Genomic DNA, 21,393 nt, shown 5'->3' on the forward strand with positions numbered 1-21,393 from the left:
CCGGCGGCGGTTGCCGTGGACTGCCTACCTAGCTGCTTGACATCGTAGTAGTACGGAGCCTTGTAATGCTCCGGGCATGTCGGCATCTGGACGGTGGACGACACCATCGAGGCTTCGCGGCCCTGGTCGCGACCAGCACGCCCACCGCCATGGACACCATCAACACGCCCTCCGCCGGCCTTCCGCTTCTTGAGAGTTTCCTCCTTTGCTGCGTTCACTTTGACACGGCAATTTTGCCGCATTGCCGAGTTGATCTTCCGAGTGAGGGTGATGCTCGGATCCTCCTGCACCTCTACCACCTCCATCTTCGGCAAGTCATCTTCCGGTTCCATGCATCAACAACGACAACAAAAGAAGAAAGGGGAAGAAAAGGGCAAAAATTGGGTGGAGAGTGACGGGATGGAAGAAGAGAGCGGGGGATTTTGGCGCGGAAAGAGGATAGGATTCTACAAAAGGGCGGGCTCCGCCTTCCTTTTGGGTGGGCCATGGGTGTAAGAGTCTGACGTGTCTCGTGTCCGGACTCCCGCAAAGACCCCCACGTTTGGTTCCAATTTGTAGGAAAAACGTGGTCCAAACCGCTCGGTGGATCAACACAAGGCCGGGTTGGATGACTTCCAGGATCCGGACGGACATATGCAGACGGTTTGAGGGTCAGCATTGGAGATGCCTTTAGTGGGTAGGTTGGGTGACACCGGGTTTTTGCCCCATGACCAGTGTTGTGATGGCAGACACATGTATGTAGTGGGGTTTCTGGTGTTGCTCCGAGCTCGCTACTTCTCTTTTCATGTCTTCCCCCAATCTCTGGCGGTTTGAGGAACTTTGTATTTCCGTTATTCAAGTAAATGGAAATAGGGTAGCCCGGTTCAAAAAAAAAGTGGCATCAAGGTCAACTGGATATTTGACCTTTGTAAAGATGTCACCTCAGGCATTGATATATTTTATATCAATCTAAAATACTCAGCAGTAAACAAAACCTTTCAACAGAATTTGAAACAATTTTATTGCTCAGCCACATGAGCGATGAGATTTATATTCTGCAATTGTTGTCACCCTAGCAACGATCCGATTTACTTTGCATTTCCAACTCAAGAAAGTTCACAATACATCGTGCCTTTTCTTATTGATACGGGAAATAAGGGCAGGGTTTGCATCAAATCTGGTCCTGCCCAGGGGTGAGGCATCTGGCATCAGCGGCAGATGGCAAGAAAACAAAACACAACAACAATTTTATCTTCAAAACTAAATGACCATTAATTCTACGTCGTCTTCAGAACCGGGGGGCCACATCCGCGCTCCCCATCTTCTCACTGACAGTAGAACCAAAAGATGGCCCGCCCTTCCTGTAGCAGACAAGGAACTCGGTAGGGTAACCCTTCAACTTGTGAGGCTTGATTTCCAGGTCCGCAAAACTGAGAGCTGCACCGAGTTTCAGAAAACAATGTGAGCCAAAGCCAAGAGTAACGACGAACAAGACCGACCGTTGTATTACTTGTGGGCGGTATGCTTACCATTCTCAGACACTAGGTTGTCTACGGTGAGTGCCTTGATCTGATCAAGATTGAAAATGGAAGGAGTCGGTAGAGGAAAAGGCACTTTGTTTAGCAGCATTTCCCTTGGAGAAGCCATAGCCTGCAAAACAAGAAGTCAATATGTAGGCCACCACATCCTCAGGTTGTCTTAACCTAATAGGGCTGCTATTTATATATGTACCTTTGCAATAGGGAAAGGAAGATTCACGTATCTTGGATATTCGCGTATTGTTTCAAACATCATTTCAGCCTGTAACATCCAACAAAATCATCATCTTTGCGTATACAATTTTAGTATTTATTGTTGCATAGCAGTTGTGTTTGATAATTACCAGGTCATGAACAGTGTAAATATCTGGTCCACCAAGCTCATAGGTCTTTCCCATGCTGGTGCCATCATCCTTGAGGGAGTTGACAATGGCAGCCGCAACATCCACAACATAAACAGGCTGAAACCTGCAAAATGTTGCATCAAGTAATTCAGCTGCTGGTGAAAGCATCCAAGATATCTATAGGAGCACATCATTCCATGCTCTAGGCTCAATTTTAAAGCCAAGGAAATATGATAGGAGTGAAGATGCTAACTCATTACTTTGTAGATCCACCGCCAAAAAGTGGGAGGAAACCCCAATTTTTGGCATACATTGCCCATCTGTTCAAAATCCGATCTTCTGTGCCAATAAGGGTTGCCGGCCTCATAATTGTAGCCTGTTGATGGATAAAAGAAAATTTTGCATTGCAGTCATTGACTAGATGAATGGAAAATATTCAACTGCTAAGTTCGGGTAGTACAGAAAAAAGAATTATCATTGCCAACTATAGTTTATTGAAGTTGAGAAAAGATTATTACTTCAGGAAATTCTTTCAACACAGATTCCTCTCCAGCAGCCTTCGCCCTAAGCAATCTAGAAGGTGAAGAGGCTGATGCCCCTAAAGCAGAAACCTGGATAAATCTCACGATACCCCCATGCTCCTTGGATATCTGCATAAAATCTAGAATTCGTTAGTAGCTGGCCGCTATATAAAATTATTAATGTGAGATCACATGTTACATAAAGTAGAATTTAACAGAATATCTTTGGCCAGACCACATGCCAAAGTAGCAAGTTAGACTATCTTGTGCTCTGGAACAATGCTGGATGAAACCAAGCCAAGGTCAATTTGAACATCTACAGTTTGGAATAACCAGCATTCATTATGGATGACATACTCTTGCCAGACCACATTTATTATGCCAAGCTAAAGGTAGCTCTCAAATGCAACAAACCAGCAGAACAGTTGCCTCGTGTATGAATGAGATCTCAGGTCGGATATGTCGGCCAGAGTATAGAGGAGAAGAATTCAAGTTAGTTCCTATGGTTGGAAGGGATCTACTCCTAATACTCAATGGCCCTTGCAGCAATAGTCTACATAGTTGGATAGCAAGCATGCAGCAGGAAGAAAAATGGATGTGTACACAAGACATACCATTGCAAGTTGTTCAGCCATTTGATGGTTTACTTCTTCAAACCCATAGTTTCTTGTTTCATACTCCCGTCCTGTTGAAATTGAGTTGATATAAGCAGAATGAGATATGAATATGAATATAATGTGTCTCAAGAAAAAATACCAATGAGGTTAATGACCACATTTGACTTGGCCACGGCAGTCTTAATAGAATTCACATCTCTTGGGTTGTAGTTCATTGGAACAATCTGCCAGAAAGATGGAAATACATAAGAGGGAAAGAGGAAATGGGGTTAATGATGAACACTATTTGTTAACAGTTCTTGTACCTGACCCAAGTCACCCATTAATTTCAGGTGGCGGTGAGAATCCTCACAACCTCTGAATGGGACAAGAACCTGAGATCCCATCTTCGCTGAATAAAAATAACATTTTTGAGTAATCCTTCTAAACCACTCTGGTACTCTCTCTACAAAATTACTCTTTAAGTGACAACTAAGTTGATATAGCACAAGTCTTATCATCTCACCAAGTTGTTGAACGACATAGCGTCCAAGAAATCCAGTAGCTCCAAACACCGTAGCGACGATTCCACTGTCAAGAAAAGCCACAATGGTTTCTCGTGTTAGAGCTGGGAAACACTGACAGAGTAAGGCTATCCTAACAAATTAAGTCATCAGCCGATTTCGATCCAAAGATGCAATGAACATGATGGGTCAGAAAACATCGGCACATTGCACACCACACACTACAATATCAGGTGCCAAATTTCACATGTTTGCCACATATCAGGACAAGAAAGGAAATGGTGCTGTAGCATGGAAGAATAACGAACAACATTTGCAAAGGTTCATATATTGTATTCTTGCTCAACACCATGCCTTTCAGTGTTAATACCTACTCCCTCCGTCCGAAAATACTTGTCATCAAAATGGATAAAAAAAGATGTATCTAGAACTAAAATACGTCTAGATACACCTCCTTTTATCCATTTTGATGACAAGTATTTCCGGACGGAGGGAGTACACATAAGAGATAGTAGTCACTACTTTACCTACTATGGTGTGCAAAACACTAATTCACCTCAACTTAGCTAAAACCGCACTTTCAGAGATTTTCAGGTCAAGCTGTGTACAGGTCACAACAGGGTTGCAGCGGTAGAGGCTGGACTAAAAGTTGGGATGCGCCAATTCACAAAGGTCCGTGAGTAAACAACCCATGAGTGCTCTTTGAATCCTTATAATCACTAAATATTTAAGATGTCGAGTTGCACAGTATGACCAGTAGGCAGGGCATCGATCATTCGGACAACTTAATTAGACACCAGTAGGCAAATGCAACATGCGAGATACATGATCTGAAAAACTAAGCATCAAGGCTGCGGTCATGGCATCACCGCATTGCGCACCACCTCTCTACTATGGCCGCACGAAGAGATCGACACATCAACGTAATCCAACAAACACAGAAATGAAATCGGCAGGCCAAACCTAGAGCGTCAAACGCCTACCACCAGTGCAACAATGGAATACCCAACGCATTCAATCAGAGTTCCGAGGAGAAATGGTTAAGCTGTCACCTCACGGACGACCTCCCTCCGGTGCCCTTGCGGACGAGATGCCCGGCGCCCTTGACGGCCGGCGCCCGCGCGGACATGTACCTCGCGCCATCCGCCCCGCCCAACCCTGCAATCCAAACCGAACCACCGGTGAGATCCGCCCTCCCATGCCACGCGCGGGGAGGCCGACGGGTGGCCACGGGGAGATCCCTCCCCGGGCCGCGCGCATCTCGGCCGATGCGTACGTACCTTGGGGCCCGAGCGCCGGCTGGGCGGCGGATCTGAAGGCGGCGATGGCGGCCGAGGAGGCCGGGGAGAGGTGGTGCTGGTCGAGGAGGTGGCGCCGCGCCGCCGCCGCCGCCGCCTGCATCGTCGCCGCCGTCGGTGGTGGTCGTCGGAGTCGGACGAGGGGAGGGAAGAGGAGGCCGAGACCCGAGAGCTGTGGTGTGTGGTGAGAGAGACGTAGGCTGGGTCGGAATCTAGTTGTTGCTGGCCCAACTGAGCTCAACTTATATGGGCCAGAAGGGCCCCGCGGGATTGGATCTTTACTGGGCCGGAGCCCATTTGGTGATGCGCATCTCTAAAGCGAACCACCGTGCTCCGGTTGGTGGGGTGGGCCTCCTCGTCCGCTTCCTCCTCCTCTGGTCCTTCTTCTCCGGCGAGCTCTGCGCCACCGGTGCCGTCGGCGGGATGACGGCGGCCTCGAGGCTGTCCTACAGGAACGCCACCGTCGCCCTGTGCGCCATCAACGTCCTCGCGGTGGCGCTCCTCCTCCGCAGCCACTTCTCGTCCTGGCCGCGGATCGCCGGCGGCCACCGGTTCGATTCAGGTACGGGTTCGTGATCCCCAGCTTATTTCACACCGTAGGAGAACCTGGTCCGCAGCTGGAACCGCCAGGGTGGAGAAATCCGGTCGATTTGGTACCAAATTTAGCGCGATCCAGTGGCCACCCGGCGCGGTAAATCTGTGCAAATCGCGAGCATTTCTCTTCTGTCCAAGTAATTGTAGGGTATGAACTTTGGATTAACGCTAAGAAAAACGAAATGTGGGTCTGCTCGTTGCAAACACTACAAATGATAGATTCATATCATGGGTGATAACTTCCTTTGTACTAGAAAGTAGATCATGCAGCTGCAAATACTTCACTATCCCTTGATTATTCAGCTGAGTGGGAAGACCGGGTGCTACTCTTTGGCAGCTCAGCTACGGTACATATGGGAGTCTGAAGAGTTGCGCCGTGCTATGGAGCCTGTGGATTTGATTAGGAGAGTAAGTAAATGTACAGTTTGTTCCTCCGTTTCTCATGATATGAAGAAAGAAAGAATATGCACTGCATTGCTAAACCAAAAGAAAAGAAGAAATAGACTCGATTGGTAATTCTCATTGATCACAACATTATGACATAGGTGAAGGAAATTGAGCAAGAAGCTTATGGAGAGCCTGGCATGTCAACAACGCAAGAAGGGACGGCTGCTGTTGACTTATCGAAAAGGTTGAAAGATTTACGGCAAGGGAATGACGGCAGCAGCCAAAGAGGTTATTTGACCCATCGAAGTCTCTTGTCTTTGCTGCATATTTAGGGGCACACTGAACAGTCGGCAGAATAATCTGTATTGTTTGAACCTTGACGCTTTGGTACTTGGTTTTACAAGTAACTGCTTTGAAATGGCATTATATAGCTGTCTACCCATATTGGTCCAGCAGCTTGCTGCAAGCTCACATGTTTTAAGAATAATCTTGTTTATTTACCAAGGCACCGGATCCACAGGACAACGATTTTTCTCTGTTTACATTTGCTGGCCATTATTGTGGCTCAGCATGACATCCACACTCTATGGAATGGAATAGAAGACTGGTTGCACAGTAGAATTGTCAGCCAAACTGAATCTGCAAATACTTAGAGGTTAGAGCGCTTCATCACAGCACCCACAATGTGGAACATTGTAATTAACATCTGCAATGCTTTACTATCATTAATCCTAGGCTGGTCTTGCATTCCATTCTAGCCTGTCAACGGCTTTTAAAGGCAAACGCATGAACACATGATTGATGCAAAATTATGCATACATTTATGTTGTTCTCAGCAGGAAGTAATTTTTTTTTCAAGATGCATACTCTTGGGCACTACTGCTATGTGGTTTGTAAGGCACGGACTGCTTTTTTTGTTTTGACATCATCTTGTGTACCTTACTTGGTATATAGTCTGTAGAAACTGATTATTTCCGTACAAACATGTGCAGCCCTGGAGGAGTGGCGCAAGCGGAAGATGGAGCGGGCGAGGCAGCGGGCGATCGAGAAGGACGGGATGATGCCCGGTGCAAAAACACCTTGAAGCGTATACGTGTGCTACAAGCGTTCCAGAACACGGGGGCGGCGCTGGTATTCTTCTTCTCCTGCTTAGCCCCCGGGGTTGCCGCGGCGGTAAATAACTACGATGTTCATCGGTCTGTTGAAGGGACAGTAGCCGCACGATCTTCTGTCATCCATGTAAAATCACCTGTAACACACGCTGCTGTGTTGGAGACGAAATGAACGAAGTTTAGCTAGTACGTACTATAACAGAAAAGAAGGCAAATCGCTGTGTGGTGTGGTGCTGTGTTGTTAGATTATGGCAGTGGAAGAGAAGTGACTAGTTGTTCATGGGAAAGCTACGTTGCCGTGGATTTTTGGCAGCCTCTGTGTGGAGCAGTGGCATTGTCCTCTGCTGGTGCTTGGCTTTGGCAGGCGAGTTGTGGTTGGGTGCCTGCCTAAAACGTTCGAATCAGGCGCGGACACATCGCGCGCCACGAGTCTTTGCGCCGTCCGTCCATGCGTTCGCCGTGGGACGGGACAGCCACAAGCGCCGCCCGCGCGCGTGGATGCGCCCCAGCCCACCCGCTCGCACCCTCCCCGTCACCCGCAAAGGCACAAAGAGAGGAGGGGAGGGGACTGGAGGAGCGACGACCGCCTGCCGCGCTTTTTCCACCGCTCCATCGGTTACCACTTACCTCCACTGCTACTCTCTCCCCTCTTCCTTCTCTTCTACCTCCGCGTCTCGGGGTCTCACTCCCGCCCATGGAGGCCGCCACGGCGCCGCACCTGCTGCAGTGCGGGGGGTTCGGCCGGGGCCGGGTCGTGGCCGGGCTCGTCTCCCCGCTGCCGCGCCGCTCCACGCACCAACACCAGCGCCGCCTCCGCCGCGTGCTCGCCGTCGCCACCGAGCCCAGGCCACCCCCTCCCTCGCCGCCGGCCCCGCCCCGCCCCGGCAGGACCAGGGCTAACACCATCCAGTCCACCGTAAGCCCCCTGCTGCCACAGGGTCTCCTCAGCCGCGCCTTCTTAATTACTTACTTCTGACGACGATGATCTCGCTGACTGACATGGCACGCGCTGCGTTCTCTGCTCTGGACGGACATGGATATGCTATGCAGAGGTTCGGGGACGTGTCCAAGGAGATCAAGCGGGTGCGGAAGCAGATGGAGGAGGACGAGCAGCTGGCCTCCCTCATGCGCGGCCTCCGCGGCCAGAACCTCCGCGACGACCAGTTCGCCGACAAAGACGTCACCATGCGACTCGTCGAGGTACGTCCATGCCCATGTGACCATGTCCATCCCCACCTCCACCACAAATCACTTCCACTCCACAGAATTCCATTCCCGCATAGTTCCTTTCACAAATCACCAAACCCATGGAATGAATTGGGCAGTTTAACCGGCTGCTCTCCTATTAAAGTCTGAATTTGGCTGTCGTCTGAATTCTGCTGCTTTTCTAGGTGACCAACACCGAGGGGCTGCCTCTTGTGTACAGCCCCGAGATCATTTCGGCCTACTGGGGCAAACGCCCGGGCGCCGTCGCCACCCGAGCCGTGCAGCTCTTGTCTGTGGCTGGTGGTTTTATCTCCCACATCATATCGGACCTCATCACCGACAAAATCAAGGAGGTAGCGATCGATTGCCAAAGCTCTGCTGTTATTTTTCTTCAGAACCCGTGAAATCATCTGCTGACGGACGGACCTTCTCTTTTGAACAGAACGAAGTGACACGCGCGATCGAGCTGAGGGAGATCGTCACGTCTTTGGGCCCTGCTTACATCAAGCTCGGCCAGGCGCTGAGCATCCGGCCGGACATTCTGTCCCCTGCAGCGATGACCGAGCTGCAGAAGCTATGTGACAAGGTGAGCATTGCTATTACATACTAGTTATGTTGGCCTTGTTACCACGCAAAGCATAGGCATGCTGTTTGAAGTCCAATGTAGCTCAACTTTACTAACTGGGTTATGCGCTGCTATGGCAAGGTTCCTTCGTTCCCTGACGATATCGCGATGGCTCTCCTGGAAGAAGAGCTTGGCCGGCCATGGCAAGACATATACTCAGAACTGTCTCCCTCACCAATCGCCGCAGGTAACTATACTAGAAATCTTGGTATTAGCCGCTTGCTGCGCTGATCAGTTAAGTCTGAACTAATTGTGTATCGTGCTGCAGCATCTCTGGGACAGGTATACAAAGGCCGGTTGAAAGACACTGGAGAACTGGTAGCTGTGAAAGTGCAGAGGCCATTTGTACTTGAGACTGTCACCATAGATCTATTCATCATTAGAAATTTGGGGTTGGTTCTCAAGAGATTTCCACAGGTGAGTGTTTCCCTCTTCTTGATGAAAAATGACGGACAAACTGTCTTTATTAGCTCACACTGAAATCGCTGAATGCTGCCAGGTTGCCCTTGATGTTGTTGGCCTAGTAGATGAGTGGGCTGCCCGGTTTTTTGAAGAACTCGATTATGTCAACGAAGGGGAAAATGGCACCCTCTTCGCTGAAATGATGAGAGAAGATCTTCCTCAGGTAAATTGCTTTGATAGTCTGGTAGAAGCAGTGCAATGATATGGTTTTACTGAATGGTACACTTTTTGTATTGTTGGAGAGTTGGAATTTTGCATTCAGAATTTGCTACAGATATGCTTGATAGCTTCACATTCAGGCTGTTAACTTCTTAACTTATTCAACAATCCTACAGGTTGTTGTACCAAAGACATACCCTGAATATACGTCCAGAAAAGTTCTTACCACAGGGTGGGTAGATGGTGAGAAGCTTTCACAAAGTACTGAGGATGATGTTGGGTCATTGGTTAATGTTGGTGTTATATGCTATCTAAAGCAGGTTCGTTTTTCTTCTTCTTTGATGTACGTTTACTCATGTTATTCTGAATTTGTCCATTGCACACTCACCTGCTGATGGGAAGAAATGTTTATTCCCTCAAAACCATTTTCTCAAAGAAGTTTTTGGTCATGTTATGTATTGCAGTTACTTGATACTGGATTCTTCCATGCTGACCCTCATCCTGGAAATATGATTAGGACACCAGATGGAAAGCTTTGTATTCTTGATTTTGGTAAGTCAAGAGCATGGACAGTCTATGCTTCTCATGTACAACCTACAGTTTTACTATGTTCCTTATGAAGTGGTAAAACCATTATGTGGTGTAGTCATTCAAATGACTTAAGAATTTGATCTAGCTTACTAGCAGTATGATGCCGTGTACTCAGAGTTTTTTCTCACCCTGCTTTACTAATTAGTGTGTCGTACAGTAGACTAAACATAACATGTGCAAACCATTGAAGCTTTTCATTTGCATGTGTCAGCCTGTTTGTATAATACACCTGAAAATAGATAATAAATTTGACCTTCTTTACTGCAGGGCTTGTGACAAAATTGACAGATGATCAGAAGTACGGAATGATTGAAGCAATAGCTCACCTTATTCATCGTGATTATGATGCAATCGTGAAGGACTTTGTGAAGCTTGGTTTTATCCCTGAGGGAGTTAACTTGGATCCAATCTTACCTGTGCTGGCTAAAGTTTTTGATCAGGCACTTGAAGGAGGTGGTGCGAAGAATATTAACTTTCAGGAGTTGGCAGCGGATCTAGCACAGATAACATTTGATTACCCATTCAAGATACCTCCGTATTTTGCTTTGATTATTAGAGCAATTGGAGTACTAGAAGGTATTGCTTTGGTGGGAGACCCTGAATTTGCCATTGTGGATGAAGCATATCCATATATTGCACAGGTCAGCATCTCAACCTTTTATTCATTTTCATGCCATCACCTCATGTTTCTATGTTTTCCAAGGACCGTGTTCTTAGTAGTAATAATATATCTAAGGAAGAAGACACAAGACACACATACAGCTATTAAAACATTCCTTCTTCAGTTTTCGAAAAGAGAACTGCTTCCTTTGATCTGTTTGTGATGTTGATATGAGTTTTGGAATCACTGATTTGTGGTTTTGGCTGCCTATAACAGAGGCTGCTAACGGATGAATCACCTCGACTAAGGAGTGCCTTGCGTTACACAATATACGGCAAAACAGGTGTCTTTGACGCAGAGAGGTTCATTGACGTGATGCAAGCTTTCGAGAATTTCATTAGTGCAGCAAAGAGCGGTGGTGGGGAGGACATGAAGGGTAACATGGCTGAGCTGGGTGCTATAGGATTCCAACCTAGCACCAGTTTAGTTCCTGCATTCCCAATGGCCATCTCCCAACCGGAGAACCCAATCAAAGCTCGGGCGGCTCTCTCTTTTCTACTCTCTGACAGGGGTGACTTCTTCCGGGAGTTCATTCTTGACGAGGTGAGCTCTCAAGTCACAAGAGCTAACAAAGATCTAAGGAGTACCCTTTGCACTCAGTGGAGCAATTTACTGAATGGTGGAAATGTACCTTTAGACCATTCGGTCAAGTGCTTATGCTGTATTGATCCCTTTTATTCTTCTGTATGACGCAGATTGTGAAAGCCATCGACGCGGTTTCAAGGGAGCAGTTGCTACAAATTGCTTCATCTTTCGGGGTCAGAAATCCCGTCCCGGTTTTCGGCATGGTTCCTGTGAGGTCCGGAGCATTGCTTCCTACAATCACAGAGGAAGACAGGATCATCTTGAACAATGTCGAGAAGGTCGTCAAGTTTCTATCGGCTGGGACGGCAAATCCAACAGTCAACGGGGTATGCTTGCTAAACTGTTATCACTTTTCTTTCCTAGGCAACACAAAAGGCTAACCTGGAATGTTACTGATGTTGATACACATTCTTTTTTCGATGGCAGGACGTAAATGTCGTGTCTCTGGTGCAAGAGCTTCTACCCGTGTTGCCGAGCATCACGTCGAAGATCCTACCAGATGTCTTGAGCCGGTTGTCATCACGTGTATTCGCACGGGTGATCCGGGAATCATTTTTGTGAAGCGCTTTTAGTTTTTGTTTTCTTCTTCTTTTGACAGGAAATTAAAGAGTTATTTCTCCTTTTCCTTTCATGCAAACAACACACACATACAAGATGATAGAATGATGTACAGAAACATGATGTATATAATCTATGCCTGCATATATGCAGATTAACCAATGTTTAACCAGCAATTCTGGCTTTTCTTGTGGAGTCTTGCGTGTGGCATGGACATAGCAAACATATAGCTTGGGGGCAGTCTCACATAGAGTGACTTTAAAACAAAAGTAATAATCTTGCTCAGAAAAGCATAATGTATACTTGTGCCGTAGATGCTCTTCTAGTATGATAGCAATCACACAAGTAGAGAACATTCAGTCAAGTCGCAAAGTCCTTGTCATCTTGACAGCAGCAAGCTTATCTAACTTGTCATCACAATATAGCAGAAGTGCAAACTCTGTACAAAAATTTGCAGTAACTAGTAGGTGTGCCCCCTGTATTTTCAACACTTATCTACAGCAGAAGTGAGGCTATACTCCTAGCTAATATTCCTGTACCAAAGTAAAACCAACAGTAAACTACTAAGTCAAGGACAAGGGCAAGGCAGAAGAAAACTGTAGCCTGTTATCTGCGTGCTGCAGTTGCTAGAGCAGAGTGGGATTATCAACTTATTGCAAGCTGTAGCCACTACCCATTTCTTCCTCTTTAAGCTGGTGCACTACATGGTGCCGGCATCGATCTTCAGATGTTGCCTCTGCCGTAACTGGAGAACCGCAAGAGGAGGTCTGTGCTCTTCGTCACCTCCAGCGTTCTGTGCTCCGACTTCTCTGTCAGCCGTTGAGTGAGCGCAACGTTTTCCTCGATCAGCCTGTCGGTCTTCTGCTCTGCCAACAAGGCTCAGTGCTGCATGCAACAGACAAGTTATAGTGTCTACCTTTAATACCTTGCTGCTTTGTCTACCGAAATGCTGTTCAATCTGCTGAGAATGTAGGATATTCGTACCTCGGCAATTCTTGTCGCCTCCTCAGCCTCCTTCAATCGGACTAACAATTCGCCAGGACCTTCAGATGTATCCTTCAGCTGGCCCTCGACCCCATCAAGAATATACTTTTCTTCAAGCTCAGCATATTGTACCAAGATTCTGGAATATGCCTGCATTGCTGCTTCCAGTGCCTCCTTCGAGCATTTCTTCTCTGACTCCAATTCCGACCGCAACCTCCCAACAAGGGATTTGCTTGCTTCAAGCTCGGCCCTCAGCTCATCTGCCAGAGCCATCCATTTACTCTCAGCCTCTGCCCAATCAGCAGCATCCACAATGTTATCCTGCAACAAAATATTAGCGGTCAAACTTGAGTCAAAGAGTAAAACAATATGATGGAGAAATTGTGTTTTCAATATCAACGCAATAGATAGAACCTTTAAAAGCTTCATCCGAACATGCAGTGCATTGACATCGTCCTCTTTTTCTTCATTGACAACTGCCCTGTTTTTTACAGCCTTGGCGCGTTGGGCAAACCTTAGAGTGCTCAAGGTTTCACTCTTACAGCTGCATAGAAACACAGAAAATATAGTGATGAAACAACATCAGAAGAAGAGGGCAAAAAGAAATAACTTTTGGTTCAACTTGGATAATACCTTTCTGACGGCGAAACAGTACAAATCATTGCAAGCATTGCATTACCACCCAGGGATTCTTGTAATAGAAATTTCAACTTTGAATTGCGATACGGAACATGCTGTCTTTGTTTTCCAGATTGTGAAATTTCTGCTAGTATATTAATCAAGTTTCTGCAGTGATGAAAAACATATTTATCAGAACTTTAATTCCACGCCTATTAACATATCATGACAAAATGTACAAGGCGATTCTTTTGGTACAGCGATTAATGATATCTATCTACTCTGCTAAAATACATTAAGTGGTCCGAGTCTAGCGAAAAAAGGTCTCACAAATATACCAACATAGCGTATGCCTAGAGAAAGCAATTAGCGAAGACCTGACATAAATTCTTTAACTTCGCTACTTAAAAATAAATAAAACCATACCCAAGTGCTGAAAGTGACCGGTTTATATTTCCTGCTTCTTTTAGGCGATCCCCAGCTGCATGGGTTAGCTTTTGCCGCTCAGATCCAGCAAGATCTACTAAATTCATCCTGCTCATTCTAATGCTGTTTGAGCCATCTTCGAGATTCTACAGAACAATAACAAACCATTAATGAAGTAACAGATGTATCTAAACTGAAACCAGCAAAGATTGAAGATAACAATTATTGGGAAGTTAGTTTGTGGACAAACATGTTTCAACATTACTATGTTTAAACAAGTTTTCTCTATTTCTGCAAGAGAATAAGTTGGTCCATCACCACCTCGTTGCTCTTATGTTTGTACCAGAAATGCGACCTCCATTAACACAATTTATAAAACTTTAGACCAGGACATAGCTGAAGCAGTAAACGCGGAATCAGAACAAATATCACTTATAGTAGAAGCAACACAAGAGAATATAAGAGCATCACCACCGAATAGACAGGATACTTACTGCAGGTAACATAATTGTACCCAACAGATATGATAAATGGAAGTATAATGTAATAAGCCCAAATTCAACAACTACTTTTGGTTCCAATTATGACAGATGTAAAAACACAATCAGAACATCAAAAGTCAGGAACATTTACTGCACATAAAACTACTGTATGTCACAGGTATGACTAATGATGAAACAATAATGTAAGACAAGCCCCGCTTTGAGAACTACCTTTGATTCAGATTTGATGACACATGTGAAAACACAATGAGAGCGTGAACTGTCTGCATTGGCACTTGTTGACTCTGTTCTCCGGTTTGCCAACCCCTGCACAAAAGTTCAAAATCAAACTAAGGCAATGGGGTTCAAAATCATATTTTAGAGTGGTAAGCAGTAGACACAACTCCTTTTGGAGTTCTATCCAAATACTGATCACCACAAATATATAGATCAAATAGATATCAGCAAATCTTCACCTTCACCAACAGCTGAGCTACATCCTTCATAGCGAAAACAGACTCCTTTGTCAACGATTCAACATAAACACAAGCAGTTTTAACATCCTCTCTTATCTGCCAACGGATAGGTCGTATTAGTAAAAGTAAGTGAAAAAATGCTACTCCCTCCAATCCTTTTTAATTATCGCTGATTTAGTACAACTTTGTACTAAATCAGCGACAATTAATATGGATCGGAGGGAGTACTATATTTCGCAATTTGTTTTCACCTGAAGATTCTTTTGCATGGGGTCTAGCAAATCAGTTATCTGTTCGTTGTAGATCTGCACATATTAAACAAGATGGATCAGATTTTCTATCGCCAACATAAACAACAACTACAAATACGTTCAGGTACTAAGCATAAAAATTACATCGAGAAAAGCGCAGGTGCAACTGTAAATTAGCTCCTTGTCTTTGTGCTTCTGCTGTTCCTGCAAATGTAAGAGCAAGTATGCTTCAAGTTGGAAGACTTTGTATAACATTAAAAAAAAACAGCTAGGGACTCCGGTGACTTACTTGTTTAATGCGGGAGAACAAGTGCTCAAAAACAAGGGGTGCCAGTCCCCTCTCGCAGGCCATTGAGTCACCTGAAGTTGCAGAGAGAGGGCCCCACATAGTGTATGTCTTTCCACTCCCAGTCTTTTCCATGATCAAATGAAAATGAGAGCTTACTCAGTATGTTCCGAATAGTTAGTTACAAGAAGGTTTATAAATATTAAACTTAGGTAAAAGTCACCTGGCCATAGGTAAAAATCGAGCTGTTCAACCCCGCCAAACAATTCTCGACGAGTGGTGGCCCAACAGGTGTGAAAAACTCTTCCTATCAATTCCAGAACAGAAAAGAAAAAACTTCAGTGCACCAAACAACAACGGATGTGATCAAACTATTAACTAACAAAACAACAGAATAAAGTTAACCATAGCTGAAGTGGGATTTACCAAACATTGTAGGTGGACCAAATAATTAATAAGCATAGCAATTTCCACATTTTGATGGAAACTACTTAGTGCGGTAACACGCATAGCAATTTCCACTAGAACCACACCCATAAATGTGCTGGTTAAAGACATTCGTCTTTAATAAGAAATTCGGCTCAACGAAATGACCAACCCAATTACATCACTGTGGTATCAAGTATCAACTGTCTCTTCAAATCTCACTTCCATTCATTCATAAGCACCCAGATCAGAGCTAATAACCTGTAACGACCACGATTGTGCTAGACTGAAAACCAGCAAAATTTGAGCTAACCCCTCATCTAAAAGAGCCCACCAAATCAATTTTCCTTCCCCACGCAGAAGGCTTAAGCCCCAGATTTGACATTGACCCCAAGCTCACCTGCGTAGAGGCTGCGTCGGCGATGGCGTCGAAGGTGAAGCCCTGGCCTTGAATGGCGACAGAGTTGGCCGACGTTTTGCAGAGGCACGTGTCAGGTGCCTCCTCCCCCTCCACCGAGCACGGGGGCCGTATCCTCACCACAACCTGTGATAATGTAACCGAAGCAAAGCAGACGAGGTTAGACCAGATCAGCAGGTAGATCCTAACCCTAAACCCTAGGCGGCACGTACGGTACCTGGACCCCGGAGTCGGCAGCTTCCGCTTCCGGCCGCGGGCCCACGGCGGGGGAGACGTCGAGCTTCCGCTTGAGGGGCCGCGGCGGGAGGGCACGGTTGAGTGTGGGCGTGATGTCCCCGAGCGGCTTGGCGGCGGAGGAAGGGGAGCGGTAGGGGTCCCCGGACGGCGGCGCAGTCCCCGAGTAGACGTTCTCCTTGGGAATGCGGCGCCGCGACGGGGTCTCGCCGCCGGAGAAGGGCGGAGGCCGCGCGGGGGAGTGGCGCGCGTGCTCGGAGATGAGCGACCTCATGGCTGGGGCGGCGGGGCGAGCTCGGCACGGGCGGTGGCGAGGGATTTTTTTTCTTCTTCTTGGGGAGGCTTCGGGAGGAAGGGGACGGCCGACAGACAGAAATGGAAAGAGACGACGCCTGTCGGGCAGTGCTGGCGGGCCGGGCCGTGGGTGCGGGTCCTTTTATTCCCTCTTTTTTTTTAATATTCAAAACTTGAAAAAACTTCAAATTTGAACACTCTAAAATCATCCGTAATTTTATTCACATTATATTGTACTACTAGGAAATTTCTTATTTAATCTTAACTCCATGGTTGAAGAAACCGGACAATGCCGCTGAACAACTCGAAAGAAGAGGTCGGAGTCATCGCGCCAAGAAATGGCTAGTTGCTTCCATTTGATATTTGATTGACACACTAAGTGTCAAGATTTGAAGAGAGCCCACAAATTTAACAACTCCTACTCTCACAGTGTGGATGTAAATGGCAAATAAATGGTGCCCGTAAGTCTTTGTTTAGTTAGTTTTAGCTAGCTCGGTAGTTCATTTTTCATGTGATTTTTTTTATTGAACTGTTATAAAACTTAAGTGGGTTTAAATACAATTAAACGGGGCCTAGTTTACATCCCTACCTCGCAGGCTCTTCATCCCCGCTGGACATAATGATCAAGCAATAGATAAAACACCATGATACATCTAGTCTCAACGTAGCATTCTTAAAACCGGCTAAAATAATAACATTCATATGCTACAAAAGCACTAGAAGAACGCCCGTGCGTTGCAACGGGGCCACATTAACTTTAAGAGTTCAATATTACGACATTGGCGACCTTTTTTACCATCAAATCCTCACACACACAGACACACACTCTTCCTCCGTTTCCTCACTCTCTATCCCCCTCTCCCTCTCTCTCTAACACACACACATATCCATCTTATTGGGTACGGGACCATAATCCATCTATTTCACACATACACGCTAGTGCATAACAATATGGATTATGTGTATTATATTTGCCACCAGAACTGAGGGAATTAATTTCATGTAAATCGACCAGCCACAGCTCCAAGAATACGCGGACGAGGTGGCTCGGGTCGGCGTCGGCGCCGTCCAGCGTGGGCCACGGGCCCGCTTCCAAGTGCACGTGCAATGCATGCCTTCACAAATATTATAACCAGATGTGAGAAATCACATGCATAGAAAAGACATTCTAATAGCAATCCAAATACCATACTCAATTGAATACCTAACCTGGACAATACTCTTATTTTTATACGCCAAAAAAATGGAATAGCAAAGCTAAGATGCCTACATACGCTCAGATTATATATAAGAATCTTGCGTGAACAATTGCAACAAAGCACTAAGCAGCGATAAATTTAAATAAAAAATTCATTAACTATGCAGGCAACAGGCTTGTTACAACATAGAGAGATAGGAAAATGTCATCTCCAGTAATGTAGCGCAAAGGAGTGGAACGAAGCATGAATGAGCGGTTGTCTGTTCTTCTCCATGTACATGGATCAGCAGTAGAGGCCAAGTATATAAGTACTTGACCGAACTCCACACTCCACTCTTCGTGTACGGAGAGCCATGTCACCTTCTCGCCGCTGCAGCATGGGAGGACGGCTGGTTCACGTGACCCTCCAGCTGGGGGATCTATGGTGGCTGACCGTCGAGCTCGAGGCAGAGAAGTTGAGGGCAGTAGTGGCGAGATCCATGCCGGCCAACCGGGCGAAGAGGAGGTCGTCGGGGAGGGACACATCGGCAAGATCCGGTCACCACGTGACCTGAAGAGCGACAGTGATCTCCACAAGCTGTAGGCCGACGGCGTGCTCCATCCCCTGCGATGGGGTGACCATGGCGGTGGCCACAGCTCCTCATGCTCGCCTCGATCTTGGCGACACACCCTGAGTGTAGGAGGCAGCAACGACCTCGACGAAATCATGGCCTCCATCCCGGAACGCAATCATGTCGCTCTAAATAAATGGATTCAATCATGTGACTCTAATTACTTCGGATTGTTATGTGCACACTAAGCGGGGTGCAGTTAGGAAAGAAAATGTTCTCTAATTAAAGTGATTGAGTGATTTAAGGTAAGGTTAATTAATTTAGATTTGATTTTTAGTGTTAGTAAAGTACGATGCGTCTTTAAAATCTTTTATTTGTTTTCTTAAAATATATTATTTGTTTCCTAAAGAAATTTGCAATAATGGAAGATATCGGTTGATTTGGATAAGTTAGTAAATTTAAATCCGTGATTGCGTGCACGTTTGGAAAGTGCTGATCTCCACAAGCTGTAGGCCGACGGCGTGCTCCATCCCCTGCGATGAGGTGATCATGGCGGTGGCCACAGCTCCTCATGCTCGCCTCGATCTCGGCGACACACCCTGAGTGTAGGAGGCAGCAACGACCTCGACGAAATCATGGCCTCCATCCCGGAACGCAATCATGTCACTCTAAATAAATGGATTCAATCATGTGACTCTAATTACTTCGGATTGTTATGTGCACACTAAGCGAGGTGCAGTTAGGAAAGAAAATGTTTTCTAATTAAAGTGATTGAGTGATTTAAGGTAAGGTTAATTAATTTAGATTTGAATTTTAGTGATTATTAGTAAAGTATGATGTGTCTTTAAAATCTTTTATTTGTTTCCTTAAAATCTATTATTTGTTTCCTAAAGAAATTTGCAATAATGGAAGGTATCGGTTGATTTGGATAAGTTAGTAAATTTAGATCCGTGATTGCGTGCACGTTTGGAAAGTCCTGATTTGCAAGGAAAGAGCTGAGGGGTAAATAAACCGGTGAATAAAAAACCATCATCGAAAAAAATCTACGACGGTTAACCTACGAAAAAAAACCGGACGAAAGTGGTGGGACGAAAAAAAACCTGGAAGCGAGACTACCAACTGCTCCATTAGGAGTAGAGATTCGTATAAAAATCTCTACTCCTAATGGACGAATTGGTTGAATAGTCCCCCCCACTTTCAACCGGTTTATTTTCAACCGGTTTTTCTTCGTCCCACCTCCCACCAGCCCCTCCCACCGGTTTTTCTCTTTTCTCGTCTGACCGGCAATACCCAACGTATTTATGGTAATCAATCATAATTAATCCATGTATAGTAATAAATCAATCCAGGTATGGTAAGGTCATAACTCAGGAAATTTTGAATATGGCAATTATATGGTAATAAATTTAAATTACCCCAAAGGCTATCAATCTAGATATGGTAAGGCCATAACTCGGGAAATATCGAATATGGTAATAAATTTAAATTACCACCAGGTATGGTAAGGCTATCCACGTATAGTAATAAATCATATAGTAATAAATCATAATTAATCCACGTATAGTAATAAATCAATCCAGGTATGGTAAGGTCATAACTCAGGAAATTTTGAATATGGTAATTATATGGTAATAAATTTAAATTACCCCAAAGGCTATCAATCCAGGTATGGTAAGGCCATAACTCGGGAAATATCGAATATGGTAATAAATCAGCGATCCGTCCGCATTACTAGCTCATCTGATAAATCAGCGATCGAGTAATTAAACCGTGCAGTAATTAGTACTCCCTCCGTATATGGAAGGAACCGCCGGAGTATTCCATAGATTAGCCACAGGATTTTGGCAATCTCGCTGTGGCATCTCGGATTTCGGAAATCACGCGCCCGCAGACGCCGCCGTGCCCCCTCCCCCCTGCAACCACCGCCGGAGTCGGAGGCGAACGCGATCGCAATCGCGACGTGTATATATATACAAGGACGTACTACGTGCACAAGGGCCTGCAAGCAAACCCCAGTGCTCCTGATCACCATGCATTTCTTCCAGGTCGTCATGGCGTGGATGTCCCCGTGCGCCGTGTGGGCGGCGATGGCGCTGGCCGTGGCGACGGCAACGACCACGGACGGCGCTTCGAGCGTTGAGCAGGGCAGCTCCTCGTCGCCGGCGTTCGGCCCTGGCGACGCTAAGGTGGCCTCCGACCCGGGCTCCTCCCCCGCGTCGAGGTCGTCCACCTCCTCCTCCTTGCTCGGCACCCGAAGCAGCTCATCGAACAGCGCGCGCTCACCGGTGAGGGAGGGCGGTGACACGGCCGCACGGAAGGGCCACGCGCTAAGGCGGTGCCTGCGCAGGTTCGCCAGAAATCTGCAGCGCGCCGGTGCTGCGGACGAGCGGCCAGACGGGCGCGGGAGACGGAAGGGCCGGGCGACGAAGCCGGACGGGAGGGTCGCCGCCGGCGAGGACGGCACCGCCCGAGCGAGGGAGGAGGCCGTCGCGAGCGCGATCGCCTACTGCAAGGCTGTGTTTTGATTTTCGGCCGAAAAAAATGGATTTCGGCCGAATTTCGGCCATCTCGGCCTGGGGCGAAAAGTATATTTAGGCCGAAATTGCTCAAATTTGGTAAATTTTGGTCAAATTTAAGTCAAATCGCAGTTAAAGTTTGATCAAATTTCAGCCAAAATTTTTGAAAATGGCCGAAATTCGGCCATCTCGGCCTAGGGCGAAAAAAAGCTCAAACCGAAAATCAAAACACAGCTGCAAGGAGTTGAGCCGGCAGCGCTGCAGGCCGCCGTTGGCTCCCTCGCCCAGCTTGGACGGCTGGCTCCTCGTTCGTCCGGAGGAGGAGATCGGCACCAGCGCCACGAGCGCCGTCTCGCCCTGCGAATGCGAGGCGCAGGGCACCTTGAGCGCCGCCGCCTCCCACCACGGCCACGCGGCCTGCGACGGTACGTGTTGTCAACCGATCCGTCGGTCGATCTGCTCTGCTGCACCCGTGCACGTCTAAACCGTCGTT

General features: G+C 46.5%; 4 protein-coding genes across 4 annotated transcripts; 2 read left to right on the forward strand and 2 right to left on the reverse strand.

Moving 5' to 3' along the window:
• Positions 1-983: 983 nt before the first annotated feature.
• On the reverse strand, positions 984-4,982 carry LOC119318516 (NADH dehydrogenase [ubiquinone] 1 alpha subcomplex subunit 9, mitochondrial-like). The gene is made up of 12 exons (XM_037593081.1): positions 4,783-4,982; positions 4,555-4,660; positions 3,505-3,569; positions 3,305-3,390; positions 3,139-3,223; positions 2,997-3,067; positions 2,380-2,511; positions 2,122-2,237; positions 1,862-1,985; positions 1,711-1,779; positions 1,509-1,629; positions 984-1,416 (listed from the first exon to the last, which is right to left on the reverse strand). Exons 1-12 carry the CDS (start codon positions 4,901-4,903, stop codon positions 1,268-1,270), a joined length of 1,245 nt encoding a protein of 414 aa, XP_037448978.1. The 5' UTR covers positions 4,904-4,982; the 3' UTR covers positions 984-1,267.
• A 106-nt stretch (positions 4,983-5,088) lies between these two features.
• LOC119318517 lies at positions 5,089-7,196 on the forward strand. The gene is made up of 4 exons (XM_037593082.1): positions 5,089-5,362; positions 5,732-5,802; positions 5,940-6,069; positions 6,774-7,196. The coding sequence occupies exons 1-4, from the start codon at positions 5,104-5,106 to the stop codon at positions 6,863-6,865; spliced, it is 552 nt and encodes a 183-aa protein (XP_037448979.1). The 5' UTR covers positions 5,089-5,103; the 3' UTR covers positions 6,866-7,196.
• A 278-nt stretch (positions 7,197-7,474) lies between these two features.
• Positions 7,475-11,935, forward strand: LOC119318513 (uncharacterized protein sll0005-like). Its single transcript, XM_037593079.1, has 13 exons — positions 7,475-7,809; positions 7,944-8,093; positions 8,285-8,452; positions 8,542-8,685; positions 8,806-8,911; positions 8,993-9,141; positions 9,224-9,349; positions 9,522-9,665; positions 9,810-9,897; positions 10,204-10,577; positions 10,814-11,140; positions 11,293-11,508; positions 11,609-11,935. Exons 1-13 carry the CDS (start codon positions 7,588-7,590, stop codon positions 11,741-11,743), a joined length of 2,349 nt encoding a protein of 782 aa, XP_037448976.1. The 5' UTR covers positions 7,475-7,587; the 3' UTR covers positions 11,744-11,935.
• Positions 11,936-12,100: 165 nt separating this feature from the next.
• LOC119318514 (kinesin-like protein KIN-12A) lies at positions 12,101-16,714 on the reverse strand. Its single transcript, XM_037593080.1, has 13 exons — positions 16,325-16,714; positions 16,090-16,233; positions 15,487-15,570; positions 15,267-15,389; positions 15,122-15,181; positions 14,978-15,031; positions 14,727-14,822; positions 14,482-14,577; positions 13,769-13,914; positions 13,358-13,510; positions 13,139-13,268; positions 12,725-13,045; positions 12,101-12,625 (listed from the first exon to the last, which is right to left on the reverse strand). The coding sequence occupies exons 1-13, from the start codon at positions 16,613-16,615 to the stop codon at positions 12,620-12,622; spliced, it is 1,704 nt and encodes a 567-aa protein (XP_037448977.1). The 5' UTR covers positions 16,616-16,714; the 3' UTR covers positions 12,101-12,619.
• Positions 16,715-21,393: the final 4,679 nt, after the last annotated feature.

The sequence above is a fragment of the Triticum dicoccoides genome, chromosome 6A, assembly GCF_002162155.2.
Source record: "Triticum dicoccoides isolate Atlit2015 ecotype Zavitan chromosome 6A, WEW_v2.0, whole genome shotgun sequence".
Taxonomy (NCBI): Eukaryota; Viridiplantae; Streptophyta; class Magnoliopsida; order Poales; family Poaceae; genus Triticum; species Triticum dicoccoides.